The sequence below is a fragment of the Salvia splendens genome, chromosome 17 (genome assembly GCF_004379255.2).
Source record: "Salvia splendens isolate huo1 chromosome 17, SspV2, whole genome shotgun sequence".
Classification (NCBI taxonomy): domain Eukaryota; kingdom Viridiplantae; phylum Streptophyta; class Magnoliopsida; order Lamiales; family Lamiaceae; genus Salvia; species Salvia splendens.
The window spans coordinates 2910544-2923088 of record NC_056048.1 but is presented as its reverse complement, the minus strand read 5'-3'; the positions used below and the strand labels follow the sequence as shown (position 1 = coordinate 2923088).

At 41.5% G+C, this 12545-nt stretch overlaps 1 protein-coding gene across 1 annotated transcript; it reads left to right on the top strand.

Annotated features, from left to right (window-relative positions):
* Positions 1–8854: 8854 nt before the first annotated feature.
* LOC121773354 lies at positions 8855–12019 on the top strand. Its single transcript, XM_042170181.1, has 5 exons — positions 8855–9343; positions 9885–9948; positions 10304–10468; positions 11323–11388; positions 11572–12019. Exons 1-5 carry the CDS (start codon positions 9081–9083, stop codon positions 11776–11778), a joined length of 765 nt encoding a protein of 254 aa, XP_042026115.1. The 5' UTR covers positions 8855–9080; the 3' UTR covers positions 11779–12019.
* Positions 12020–12545: the final 526 nt, after the last annotated feature.

The window sequence follows — 12545 nt, the reverse complement described above, 5'->3', positions numbered from 1 at the left end:
TCAACTCCCTTTAGGTCAGGTGACTCCGAACTCTTGGAGGCACTTATCGGCTTTTGCTGCCGAACTGCGTAGGCTAGATAAGGATCTGTCTCTGAGGGCAATCCTTAATTTTTTCCAGTTTAAAAGGAAGGGATCTTGGTTCTACTTGATCCCCTTACAGCCTTTTAGGGCCTTCTGCCGAACCAAGTGGCCGAAATGGCAAAACCGTTTCTTTTTTTATAATAGGACTTCGGCTCCGGGCTTTCCTTGGAGAAGGCCGAAGTCCGTGATTCCCCATCCTCGGTTAGAACCGTTGGCCGAGCTCGAGGGCGAGCTCCATAAGATTCCTATGATTAGGAAACAGTATTCGGAAACTGAGCTCGTCAAGGGCGACCTCGTGTTCAATATCTCGTCTTCGGACGAAGAGGCCGAGGGTGAGGATTTCTCTTTATCTTTATGCTCTACTGCTTTAACGAAGAAAACTAACCTTGTTTTCTTGCTTTTTGGCAGTGTTTATGCTGAATAAGGCTATCCGAAAGTCCTCCGAGCTTGAGGAGCCGGAGAAAGAGAAGGCTACCAGCTCGGCGCCTGATGCCGAGAAGAATCCGAAGAGGCAAAAGACCTCTTCGGGTCCAAAGAAGCCGGAGTCGACTTCGGCAAGTAGGAAGGGGAGGACCCAGAAGCCCCCGAGAGCGCCAGAGAAAGATGTGGTCTTGGCGCCTCCTTCGGAGCATATCTGTGAGCCATTTTTATGGCCCACGGACTTCGCCGAGGTGAATTGTCTTCTTGATTCTTTGGCTTGGCTTCTGTCCTGTATTTTTGGTGCCCTCTGTTGACTTTTTTCCTTGTCCATTTTCAGAGGAACGATATGCTCTCCAAGCTCGTCGCCGTCGAACTCTCTAAAGCGTCCAACGACTATGCTGAGATGCAGAGGAAATTGGCGGCTGCTTGTCACCGGGCCGAGCAGGCCGAGGCAAACTTTGAGAAAGCCAGAGCTGCTAGGATTTCGGCCCAGGATGAAGCTCAGTTTGCCAAAAACCAGCTCGTCATCCAGCGAGAGCAGACGAAACGGAGTGATGCTGCCGCCGTGGTTGCCCAGGGGGAGGCTCTCCGTGTTTACACGGAGAAACTCTTTTTGAGTAGCCAGTTCTCGGCTTTTGTCGGTAGTCTGGTAAGGCTAATTGCCGATAAGGGCGAGCAGGGGGCCGATGTCGTACTGCCTCTGTACAGCCGAGAGATAGCAGCTCGGCTTCAGAATCTGCCGCTCCTTGAGGAGCTCGCTTCATCTTCGGTCCTGCTTTCTGCAGACCGAGTCCGGAGTTGTCGAGCTGATCGGGACGAGAACCTGGAGGCTATCTTTGCCTCCGTGGGACCCGTTTCACCCGCTTCGACTTACAACGGAGAGGGTGAGGCCGAGCCGCTGGAGCGGGAGGCCGAAGTCGAGCGAGCCGGGCATCCGGAGAAGGAAGCCGATCAGGAGGCGCAGCAGATCGGCTACGGTGGCGCCGAGCAGGCTGGGGAGAGCAAGGAGGCAGAGGCTGAAGCTGAAGCAGATAAGGAGAAGGAAGCTGAACCTCACCGAGAAGGCGGAGACGAAGCTAGCGAAGTATGATTTCGTCTCCCTTCTCTTAGTTTAGTTTCTTCCTTTATGTAAAATGGCCTTGAAGCCCTCCTTGTATAGAAAAATTTTTTCTCTTATGAATGAAAAAATTCTTCTTTCTGCTCTTGTGTCTTCGTTTAGCCTTTCGTACTCTCTTACTCCTGTTGTGGTTTACTACCTGCTCGGTAAGCTGAAATGCCGAACTGACGTAGCTGCTTTGTATTCTTAACTCTCAAGGAGCTGGAGATACTTCACTGGAAACGGCTGTACTCTTCGGCTTTAGACGAAGCTGAGAAAAGAGCTATAGCCGATCAGACGAAGAATGACGAGCTTCTGGCTCGTTTAGTGAAGCTGGAGGCCGATAATAAGGACTTAGAGTCCGATAAGAATGATCTGGAGGCCGAGCTGAATACGACCATTGCTGAGAGGACTGCGTACGAGGATTACATCCGTGTGCGCGGGGGAATGACCATATCAGATGCTCAGAGTCGAGTTGACGAACTGTGGGAGGAATATAATGTACTCCGGAGGAACAATGCGCTGGAGAGCTCGGCTTGCCAACAAGTCGTGACATCATTGCGGCGCTGGGCTTCTCGGTACAACATTGTTCTTTCTCGGCGCCCCTCCATAGAAAGATTCCTTCGGCATATCGCGCCAACAGATGCTCGCACTCCAGATCAAACCTCTGGTTCCCTTGTTCAAAATCCTACTCCCAGCCAACAACGAACTCCGGAACAGCCGGAAACGTCAAGACGAGAACGGGCTCAGGAGCAACCGGAATCGTCAAGACAGGGACGGACTGAAATTCGCCGAGGAGTTGTGACTATGAGCGAGCAAGATCAGCAGATGCTTATTGCAGAGACTCTTCATCGCCGAGGTGTTAGGACTTCTCGAGCTCGGGGAAGAGGCGTTGGGTCGAGGATAGCATCTCGTCGACCTGCTTATTCTTCATCTGCTCGGAACAACCGAAATCGGCTTCCAGAGGATTTTGCAGATAGGTGGCTTAACTTCAGCAACCCTGGACAGTAGAATAGTCCTTTGTAATAGCGTAACGCCATTTTGTAGGGTAGCGGAGTTGTGTGCCGAACAAGATTTGAAAATGAAATTTTGTTTTTGTTTTCGCTTCTAACACTGTGTATTTACAGCTTAGCGAAAAAATTTCATCGTACTTGTCCTCGGTCTTATGAAGTAAACTTCTTTGACCGGACTTGTCTTTGGTCTGATGAAATAAACATCTTTGACCGGACTCGTCTTTGGTCTGATGAAATAAACATCTTTGACCGGACTCGTCTTTGGTCTGATGAAATAAACATCTTTGACCGGACTCGTCTTTGGTCTGATGAAATAAACATCTTTGACCGGACTCGTCTTTGGTCTGATGAAATAAACATCTTTGACCGGACTCGTCTTTGGTCTGTGTTCTAATTTGGCGATTTTTGTCGCCGGGATCGAACTTTCCCTTGTCCTAATTCGGCGAGTTTTATCGCGTGGATCGGACTTTCCCAGTTAACCGAAGTGGTCTTATGCAGTAAACCTCTTTGACTAGACATGGTCGTCCTCGGTCTTATGAGGTAAACTGCTTTGACCGAACTTGGTCGTCCTAATTCGGCGAGTTTTATCGCGTGGATTGGACTTTCCCTTGTCCTAATTCAGGCAAGTTTTATCGCGAGAATCGGACTTTTGTTGCAGTTCGTTTCAGACGAAGTGCTTGATTCTTAAGCAGAATTGTGGTCTTGTATCCTCTTTAGAAGCTTTGACACACAATCGTGGGCTTGTTGCAGCTCGTTTCAGACGAACTGCTTGTTTAAGCTGAATTGTGGTCTTGTATCCTCTTTAGAAGCTTTGACGCACAATCGTTGGCTTGTTGCAGCTCGTTTCGGACGAACTGCTTGTTTAAGCTGAATTGTGGTCTTGTATCCTCTTTAGAAGCTTTGACACACAATCGTGGGCTTGTTGCAGCTCGTTTCGGACGAACCGCTTGTTTAAGCTGAATTGTGGTCTTGTATCTTCTGTAGAAGCTTTGACTCACAATCGTTTAGCTTGTATATGTTCTAAGAAGGGGATCAGCCTTCGAAGAACAAGATACCTCAGTAACATTTGTAAGAGACGACACGCACATAGACAAGGCATATAGACAAATAAAAAGCACATAGAGACGAACAAAAACCAAGCAAACCAAAGAAAGCACATTGACCGGACTGTCTCTTACAAATGGAACTTTTTGAGGTTGGAAACGTACCATGTTCGGGGTACTTGTGCTCTTGACACGTGAGTCAATTTGTAAGACCCTTTGCCGAGGACTTCTGACACCCGATATGGAACTTCCCATGTGGGTTCGAGTTCGCCCAGCTTTTCTGCTCGGCTTACTTCGTTGTTTCTCAAGATGAGATCTCCCACTTGAAATTGCAGCTTTTTCACCCTTTGGTTATAATACCGGGCTACTTGCTCCTTGTACTTGGCTGCTTTTATGCAGGCCAATTCTCTTCTTTCTTCGGCCAGATGTAGTTCGGCTCTTAGTCCGTCACCATTCATTTCTGAGGAGAAATTGAGTTCGGGGACTGGATATGCCGATCTCAACCGGAATCACGGCTTCAGTGCCGTACACCATCGAGTTCGGCTCCGGTGTGACTTCGGTCATTTCGCCGGCCTCTGATTCCGGCTGCTGTGATTGCTATGCTTGATGGTGCCGAACTGATTGCTCGGCACTTTTAAGCGCAATCTGCGAACACACTTGCTCTTTTTCGATCACCTCGGATGACCGCTATCTCTCCTTTAGTGGAGAAGGTGTTCGGCGAGGATGCCTCTGATCGCTATGACCGGGCTTCTTTTTGTCTTCTCTAGATGAGCTGTCTAAAGACCGTTTTCGACGGTCTGCCTCATCGGCACGAGAAAACTTGTCCGCAATGTCCCACATCTCTTGAGCTGTTTGCGGACCGCACTCCACGAGCTTTCTGTAGAGAGCTCCGGGCAGGATTCCATTTTGGAATGCCGAAATGACAAGTAGATCATTGAGATTATCTACCTGTAGGCATTCCTTATGGAATCTCGTCAGGAAGTCGCTGATCTTTTCGTCGCGACCTTGACGTATAGAAAGCAGCTGAGCCGAAGTATTTCGGGCTTCCGCTTTCTGAAAGAACCTCCTGTGGAAAGCATCCATCAGATCTCGGTAGGATCTAATGCTGCCTTGAGGAAGGCTGTCGAACCACCTTCTGGCGTTCCCGATGAGCAGCTCGGGGAACAGCTTGCACATATGGACCTCATTGAGACCTTGGTTCGCCATATTATACTGATAGCGTCCCAGGAAGTCATGAGGATCCACGAGTCCGTCATAGGTTATCGACGGAGTTCGGTAGTTCTGTGGAAGGGGAGTTCGGGTAATATCGTCCGAGAACGGAGTCCTCAATGCTCCGTACATGGCGAACCCGACATTTCTTCGGTATGGAGGAGATGGAGTTCTCCTGTGATTCCGGTACCGAGGATTCTTTCTTCTGGAAGACATGACACTACTGCGGTAGTGACTGTCTCGTATGGAGGGAGAGGGAGAATCCGCCGTTTTTGTCCCCGGCTGCTTTTGGCTTTTTTGCAGGAAGGTTAAGAATTCCTCCTGCTTTTCCGCCAAAAACAGCTTGACAGCCTCGTTCAAATCGGGCTGCTGGGAAGACTCGGTGTGACGGCTTTTGGAGCGGCTTGTTCCTCCACCATGAGAACTGGTGGTGGATTTATCCCTAGGCTGTTTTCCCGACCTATGGGATGGATTGGCTTCCTCCTGGTTCTCACGGGCAGGAATACGGGTACTCTGCGATCTGGTATGCATTTTTTGGGTGGAAAAAATGGATCAAAAATTCGCTTTATCACAAATTTTGTTCTCTGTTTCCCACAGACGGCGCCAGTGATGATTCCGCGAATTTTTGATGATGATAAATGCTCGTAAAAATAAATTACGACACAGAGAATTTTACGTGGTTCGATTTACTGAGGTAAATCTACGTCCACGGGGAGAAATGGGGGCAGGTTTGTATTGCTTGATCTGCGAATTACAGCTTACAACACAGACTTGCTATATGATTATTTCTCTAGAGAGATTCTAACCCTTTTCTATCAGATCTAAGTTCTATTTATACATTGAACTAAGATCGTGGCTTACATCATCACTCTAGGTCGTGGAGGTCGTGTAGGTCATGGCCTAAGATCGTGGCCTGAGTTGACGCCACGTGGTAGTGGGTGTGTTGGAAGTTGTGGAAATCCTGCATGGGTCCACTAACTCCTTGTTCGGTCGAATACTGAGACCGAACTGCTTTGGTTGCCGATCTGAGAGTAGAGCTTGATGCCGACCTGAGAGCAGAGCTTGATTGGTTGGCTTTTACCGAGCTGTAGGCTGAGGCCGAACTCTTTGGTAATGCCGAACTCCTCCGAACTCTTTGGTAATGCCGAACTCATACTCTTCCTTGGGCTTTGGGCTGATGGGCCGTCACTGCTGTTGGGCTTGTTTAGTTCGTACCCCATCAGGAGTATAAGTAATAATTGCAGCAATCTCATGGAAGTCGGAAATATGATCATTTGTAATGAATGCATCCCCTCGCTTCTCTCCCCAAAAGCGAGGGGTTGCCCTTGCGTTGGGCGTCTGCAGTGTGGGCTTTCGAGTGGGAAGCAAGGGGATGCATTGTTGTACTTTGATTGAAATGAAAAATGGTAACATGACAAAGACAAAGTTTTGACTGAGAAGAGGTCATGACCATGACAGTATTATGGATATCCTAACACCAACTTTTATCATCATAATGGTATATACACTAAGATTGATTTTGTTAATCAGTTGCTAATGATTCTCCACTTACTGATTCGAATTTTGAATGTATTAAATGGAAGACAAATGTCTTACTAACTCTCAAAGATTGAGTTGCAACTTAATTGATTAGATGTTTCCCTCTTACAAGATGAGGGATACCTTTCCCCCTTGAAGATGCATAAATATCATGTTTTCGAATCATCACTGGATAAATAGGAATCCTTGATGAGGTTTTCAGTAAAACCTATCATGACCAATTTTACAATCGGATTTATTCATATACACAATAATTTATTTGTATACATATAATGTTCTTTAAAACAATCAATAACATTTTACATTACAAGGATTCTATAACCTATTATGACAATAGTCAATTACATTAGTTTAATCATGCAATCAATTTCAACTTACCACAAGAAAGAAACATGCGTATATAAAAAGGGAAAGAATGTTAATTTGTAATGATCCATAATTGACCCAGCCCAAATGCATAATGAAAACGCACAATCACCAGCCAATAATCGGCGTCACATTCACAATTATTATGATGCGCCAAATAATACATGCACCAACAATTTCATTCAATCATACTTATCCAATCATATTATATTTACAGATCATATTGTGGTGTCTGACGACTACTTAAACCCTACGTACAACTATTATTTTGATTAAACCTTAATACTGTTATTAATATTATTAATTATTCTAATTACATAAAAAAAGCACAATTTATTTATATTTTTATAACTTTGAAATACATAAATAAATCAGTTTTGGATTTCATGTAGTTTGTTGAATTAACAATATGAATACAATTCTTAAAATGTTGAAATTAAACTATATACAAAATAAATAATATAGTACAGCATTTCTCATCTTTTCATTTTGTATAGATTTCCATATCAAGGCTTGACTTATTTATAAAAGAAATATATTTTTTTATCTGCTTGAATATTGTCAACAATATTTTAGTTGTGACTATTTATTTATTTTATCACCAACAAATGAATACATTTTGTGTAGGAGTATTTCTTTCGTCAGTGATTACACATCTTAATTTTGGGAAGTCCGGATTTTAAGAAATTTGGATAAAATTAGTGGAATGTGAATTTAAGTTTTATATATTTAAGAGTAAAGGCCAAAATTGGTCCTGAACATATAGCCATTTTACGATTTTGGTCCTAAACATTATCTTTTGGATTTTTTGGTCCTGCACATATGGACATTTGATCATTTTGGTCCTCCGTCAATATTTCCGTTAAAAACTAACAGTCAACATTATCTTTTGGATTTTTTGGTCCTGCACATATGGACATTTGATCATTTTGGTCCTGCACATATGGAATTTTGATCATTTTGGTCCCCCGTCAACATTTTCGTTAAAAACTAACGGTCAACGGCCGATTTTTGACTAAAACAATGGGTTGGGTCGGGTCGGGTCGTGTTTGGGTCGGGTTTGGGTTATACGTTAAGAAAAAAATAATATTTTCTTAAAATCTAAGCATAATATTTTCGTTAAAATCTAAGCATAATATTCTTAAAAAATTAATTAATATTTTTTAATTAATAAAATTAAAGTATAGTATTTTTTAATTAATTTTTTCATGAATTTGAAGAAAATATTATGCTTAGATTTTATTAAAAATAATTTTTTAATTATTTAATTTTATTATATAGATTTAATATTAATATACTTTAATTTTATTATTTTGATTAAAAAATGATTATTTTAATTTGGTAATTTTTTATTTTATTGTGTAATATCATGTTTAAATCGTATAATAACATCATGTTTTAGTCGTTATAATATTTTTAATCAACAAAAATAACTAAAAATTAAAGTTTTATAATTTTTTAATTAATAAAAAATAATTATTTTTTTTCTTAACGTGTAACCCAAACCCGACCCAAACACGACCCGACCCAACCCATTGTTTTAGTCAAAAATCGGCCGTTGACCGTTAGTTTTTAACGAAAATGTTGACGGAGGACCTAAATGATCAAAATTCCATATGTGCAGGACCAAAATGATCAAATATCCATATGTGCAGGACCAAAAAATCCAAAAGATAATGTTGACCGTTAGTTTTTAACGAAAATGTTGACGGGGGACCAAAATGATCAAATTTCCATATGTGCAGGACCAAAATGATCAAATGTCCATATGTGCAGGACCAAAAAATCCAAAAGATAATGTTTAGGACCAAAATCGTAAAATGGCTATATGTTCAGGACCAATTTTGGCCTTTACTCTATATTTAATTTATACAAATTTATAAGTATATTAATAAAATCTATCTCCTAGCATTGATTCTAGGTTGAAAAATAAAACGAGACAATAAATAGCAATAAATCAAATTACACAATTAGATAAAGAAGGAAGATTGAAAAAAAATGAATCTAATTGACTCAATTAGATAAAGAAGGAAATGTTTTTATGATGAATAAATAGAAAAAGAGGAGTAATAATTATAAAACCCCCAAAATTGCGTGGTGGTCGGAGCCGCCTTTAATATATCCACCATCAATGGAAGTGGCGCCAACCAGCATTCAACCATTCTTTAGCTGCTTGCCTTTATACCCCCATTCAATCCCTCTCCATTATTTTGTTGTTGTTTGAACAACCCCCAAATCAATTCGCCTTTTTCTCCAAATTCTCTGCTTAATCAATCGATTACCGGCAGAGACGAAAAGGCCCCCTTTTCGATTATGACGGAGCTGGAGAGGAGAGGCGGCGAGCAGGCGGCGGCGGCGGCGGAGGAGGAGAGGCTGTTGAGCGAGGAGGTTTCTGTGTTGGATTTCGACATGCTGTGCTCGACCGTGGCGATGCAGGCACAGCAGGGGAAATGGGGGAAGCTCAACGGAGATGAGGAAGACGAGCTTGGATATGGAGGCGGAGTCCATAGAATGTGGGAAGGTGAGCTCTTTTACGACTGTTTGGATGATCGGCGCCTTGCTCTTCAATCGTCATGGTACTTTTCTCATCCTTAACCACCTTTTCATTTATCCAATTTTGGGGAAATTTCCCCTTTTTTTTGGGTTTTGGGGTTCCGCTAATTTGGGAAGTTTTTTCTGGGCTCTTGTACGGTGAATTGGTTTCTTCTTTTTGTTAATTTTGATGTCATTTTCTTTTGTTTCTGATTTGATTTTGGAAATGGACGTTCTGATTTTGGCGTCAATTCAACACTTACCACTGTTTCAGAAAATTTCTTTACCATTGAACTCATTCAGCTTTTTGGGTATTCCATCTCTCTTGATTATCACTAAGAGGAGCAAAAAATTCCTCAGTGGGGTGATGTGATATTCTTGTTTACCTTATTAGGATTAGAGATATGAGGCAATTTAAACTATTTAAGGTGGTAAAATCTTAAGCTTTAGTGGTAAAATTTAATACGAGAGTCATCTCCGATAAATCTTCTTCATTTCTATTCATTAAGTAGTTAAGTGGGTTGAAAATTAGCTTTTGGAGTCATTAATGTGCTGTTCTTTCTTATGGATTTCCATTTGCTGCAGTTGCCCCTGTTACAGATTTGGCAAGAATATGAAACGAGCTGGATTTGGTTCTTGTTTTCTTCAGGTAAATGTGTAGTTCTTTCCTATGAAGCGTTTGTGTTCAACTTACCGTTTGGAGTGTGCACATGTACTTTATAACATCACAGTCCGAATTAGCGTATGCAAGAATCTGAATATCATCAAGTAATTGTGTGAAAGGGTTTTGATTGTCTTCAAATAGTTTACTAGTAAGTATATTTTGTAAGTAACCTATATATCTGGATCCATTTTCGTGGGGGGAGGGGGGATTCAGTTAACCAGTAAAGGAGTTTAAACTCTGTAGGAGTCCATTCTTTGACATTGCTATTTATGCTTGTTTAGTATTTCTAAAAAAGAGTTTCTTTCATTGTTGAGTATTGAGTTTGTATGTATTTTTGCAGGGATCTGTCCACTTGATTCTTCTTGTCATTGCCCTTTCCAACCTGCTAGCGTTCACAATAACCAGAAAATGCTACTTTCTATATTTGGCTATGTCATTCGCTCTCTCAGTTGGAACATATATGGGATATTACCGCATACAAATAAAGAAGAAGTTCAATATAAAAGTAAGCATTGTCTTCTAAACCCGTTTTCTACCTGGCGGTTATATCATTTCAGTTTCAATGATTTCAGAATTCAGTCTTTTACCCATGTGGTGATTTGTTATGATTGATATTTCCCAGATTGCCAGTATTCTTTTTAGTTGATTCATACTTGTACCGACCCCGTTCCTGTCACCCTGGAAAAATGAAAAAGTTTTGGGGGCAACACTAACAATTGTACTAAGAAGCAAAATAAGTAATACCCCTAACAAAGTGCACAATATCAGATAGGCTTGAGAAATATAAATGGTGGAGAAAGAGAAAAAATGGAATGGGTGGTTAATGAGAGTAGATCTTATTTTTCCTTTGTACAATACATTTGCTTTGAGGCCTTTTCTGTGGAAGGGGTTCGTTTTAGAAATAGAATTCAAATCACTATCGGCGGGATAACAACATAACCATTTATTTTACGTTACTTCCAAAGCCTTCATTTGTTTACTATATTTCGTAGTTGCTATCTTCTGATGTATTTCTAGTTTTTTGTTCACTTTTTCTGCTTGTTTTTCAAGCCTCTGTATTCTGGCATCTCAGCCATTGCAAATGACCTTATGGTTTTCTTCATTTGGGTACAACTCGGTTTTTCCCAATTTTTTTTTCTGTTTAACATTACTTATTCACAATACAGTTTATCTGCTTTCTGTGTATATTTGGAAGATATGTGTATCTCCTTGCGTGGTATGTGATCTGCATACAATCTGTTCTCTTTCCTTCTGCTCACATCTCATTCGCTTGCATATGTTTAAGTTTCAAACTCTAAACTTCACTACCATGAGTTTGCAAATCTTGATAGCTGATATGACTATATATTGCTTATGCAGGGCGGTGATACTTCATTAGATGACTTCATTTACCATGTTATTTGTCCGAGCTGCATGTTAAGTCAGGTCCGTCCTCTGTTAGATTTTGTTTTCCACGCTGGATACAATACAACTAAATTCACTAAACAGAACATTCATAATCCCATCCCATATCTCCTCAGTAAAGAATAAAATGTGAAAGGCAAACTAAATTGGAGAATGAATCATCAGTTGTAAAACTGATCCACTACAATTTGTGAACTTGAGCAGGAATCGAGGACGTTGGAGATGAACAACGTCCAGGATGGAATCTGGCATGGGAGAGGGGACACTATATGCGTGGGAAACGACAGGAAAGCCTACTTGGAGTTATGTCCACCTTTTGTTGTGTCAACCAAATGCCTGCAACTTCTCAGCATGCAACAAAGCTCCAACGACGCCATTGTTCTGCAGACTTCTGTGGTAGGGATCGTGTGAACTGCTGCCTACTCTAACATGGGGATGAAGGCCTCTTCAGTGAGTCTCTTTAAACTGTGCCGGAATCTGGGAATCGTTGTTCCAATACTCGAGGAAAAATTGTTGGAATTCCACAAAATATTCTGGCAATATGGAGTCCGTTGCTTCTTAATGATATCGAAATTGGTGTACATATGATGGTTGTTTGTCCGACTGCAAATTGCAATGGTAAATGCAAATTATCATAATTCTTTTACAAGCATATTTCTGTGCAAGAATTTCAGAGTTGCTTATATCTCGTTGGAAATAAAGTGCTTACAAAGGGAAAAGGGGAATAAAAAAAGGAGTAGAAAAAAAAAATTTGGGAAATGAAGTGTGAATTATTCAACAATGAGCTTAGTTTGCGTCCTTCAAATCTTGTTAATTGTTTATCGGGGATCAAATTGGAATCGACCAGTTCTCGGTTAACCGATAACCAACTTTCATTGCTAATGCATTCGTGTAATATCTGGGTAACCGCAAGGAGCGATAGCTACCCCTGGGCCCATTTAACCTGCCACCCTTGCTGCGTCGACCAATGGCTAATCGGTCTGGTTACGTTTAGGGGTTTCGACTACTTCCTTAATCGATTAACCGACCATCATCTGCCCACTGGTTACGTTATGTAGAATAATTTTGTATCTTACGTACCAGAATCATAAAGTAGATACTCCTTTACTTGATTCTCCATACCCCAAGAGTAAGGTATTAGTATTTAACTTGTCAATGATGAAAGTAGAATGAATTCT

Bases quoted from the DNA above. Each gene is read 5' to 3' on its own strand.
- LOC121773354 (XM_042170181.1), top strand. From the start codon at position 9,081: ATGACGGAGCTGGAGAGGAGAGGCGGCGAGCAGGCGGCGGCGGCGGCG. The intron at 9,949-10,303 runs GTAAATGTGTAG...GTATTTTTGCAG, and splicing joins TTGGTTCTTGTTTTCTTCAG to GGATCTGTCCACTTGATTCT. The intron at 10,469-11,322 runs GTAAGCATTGTC...TTGCTTATGCAG, and splicing joins AGAAGAAGTTCAATATAAAA to GGCGGTGATACTTCATTAGA.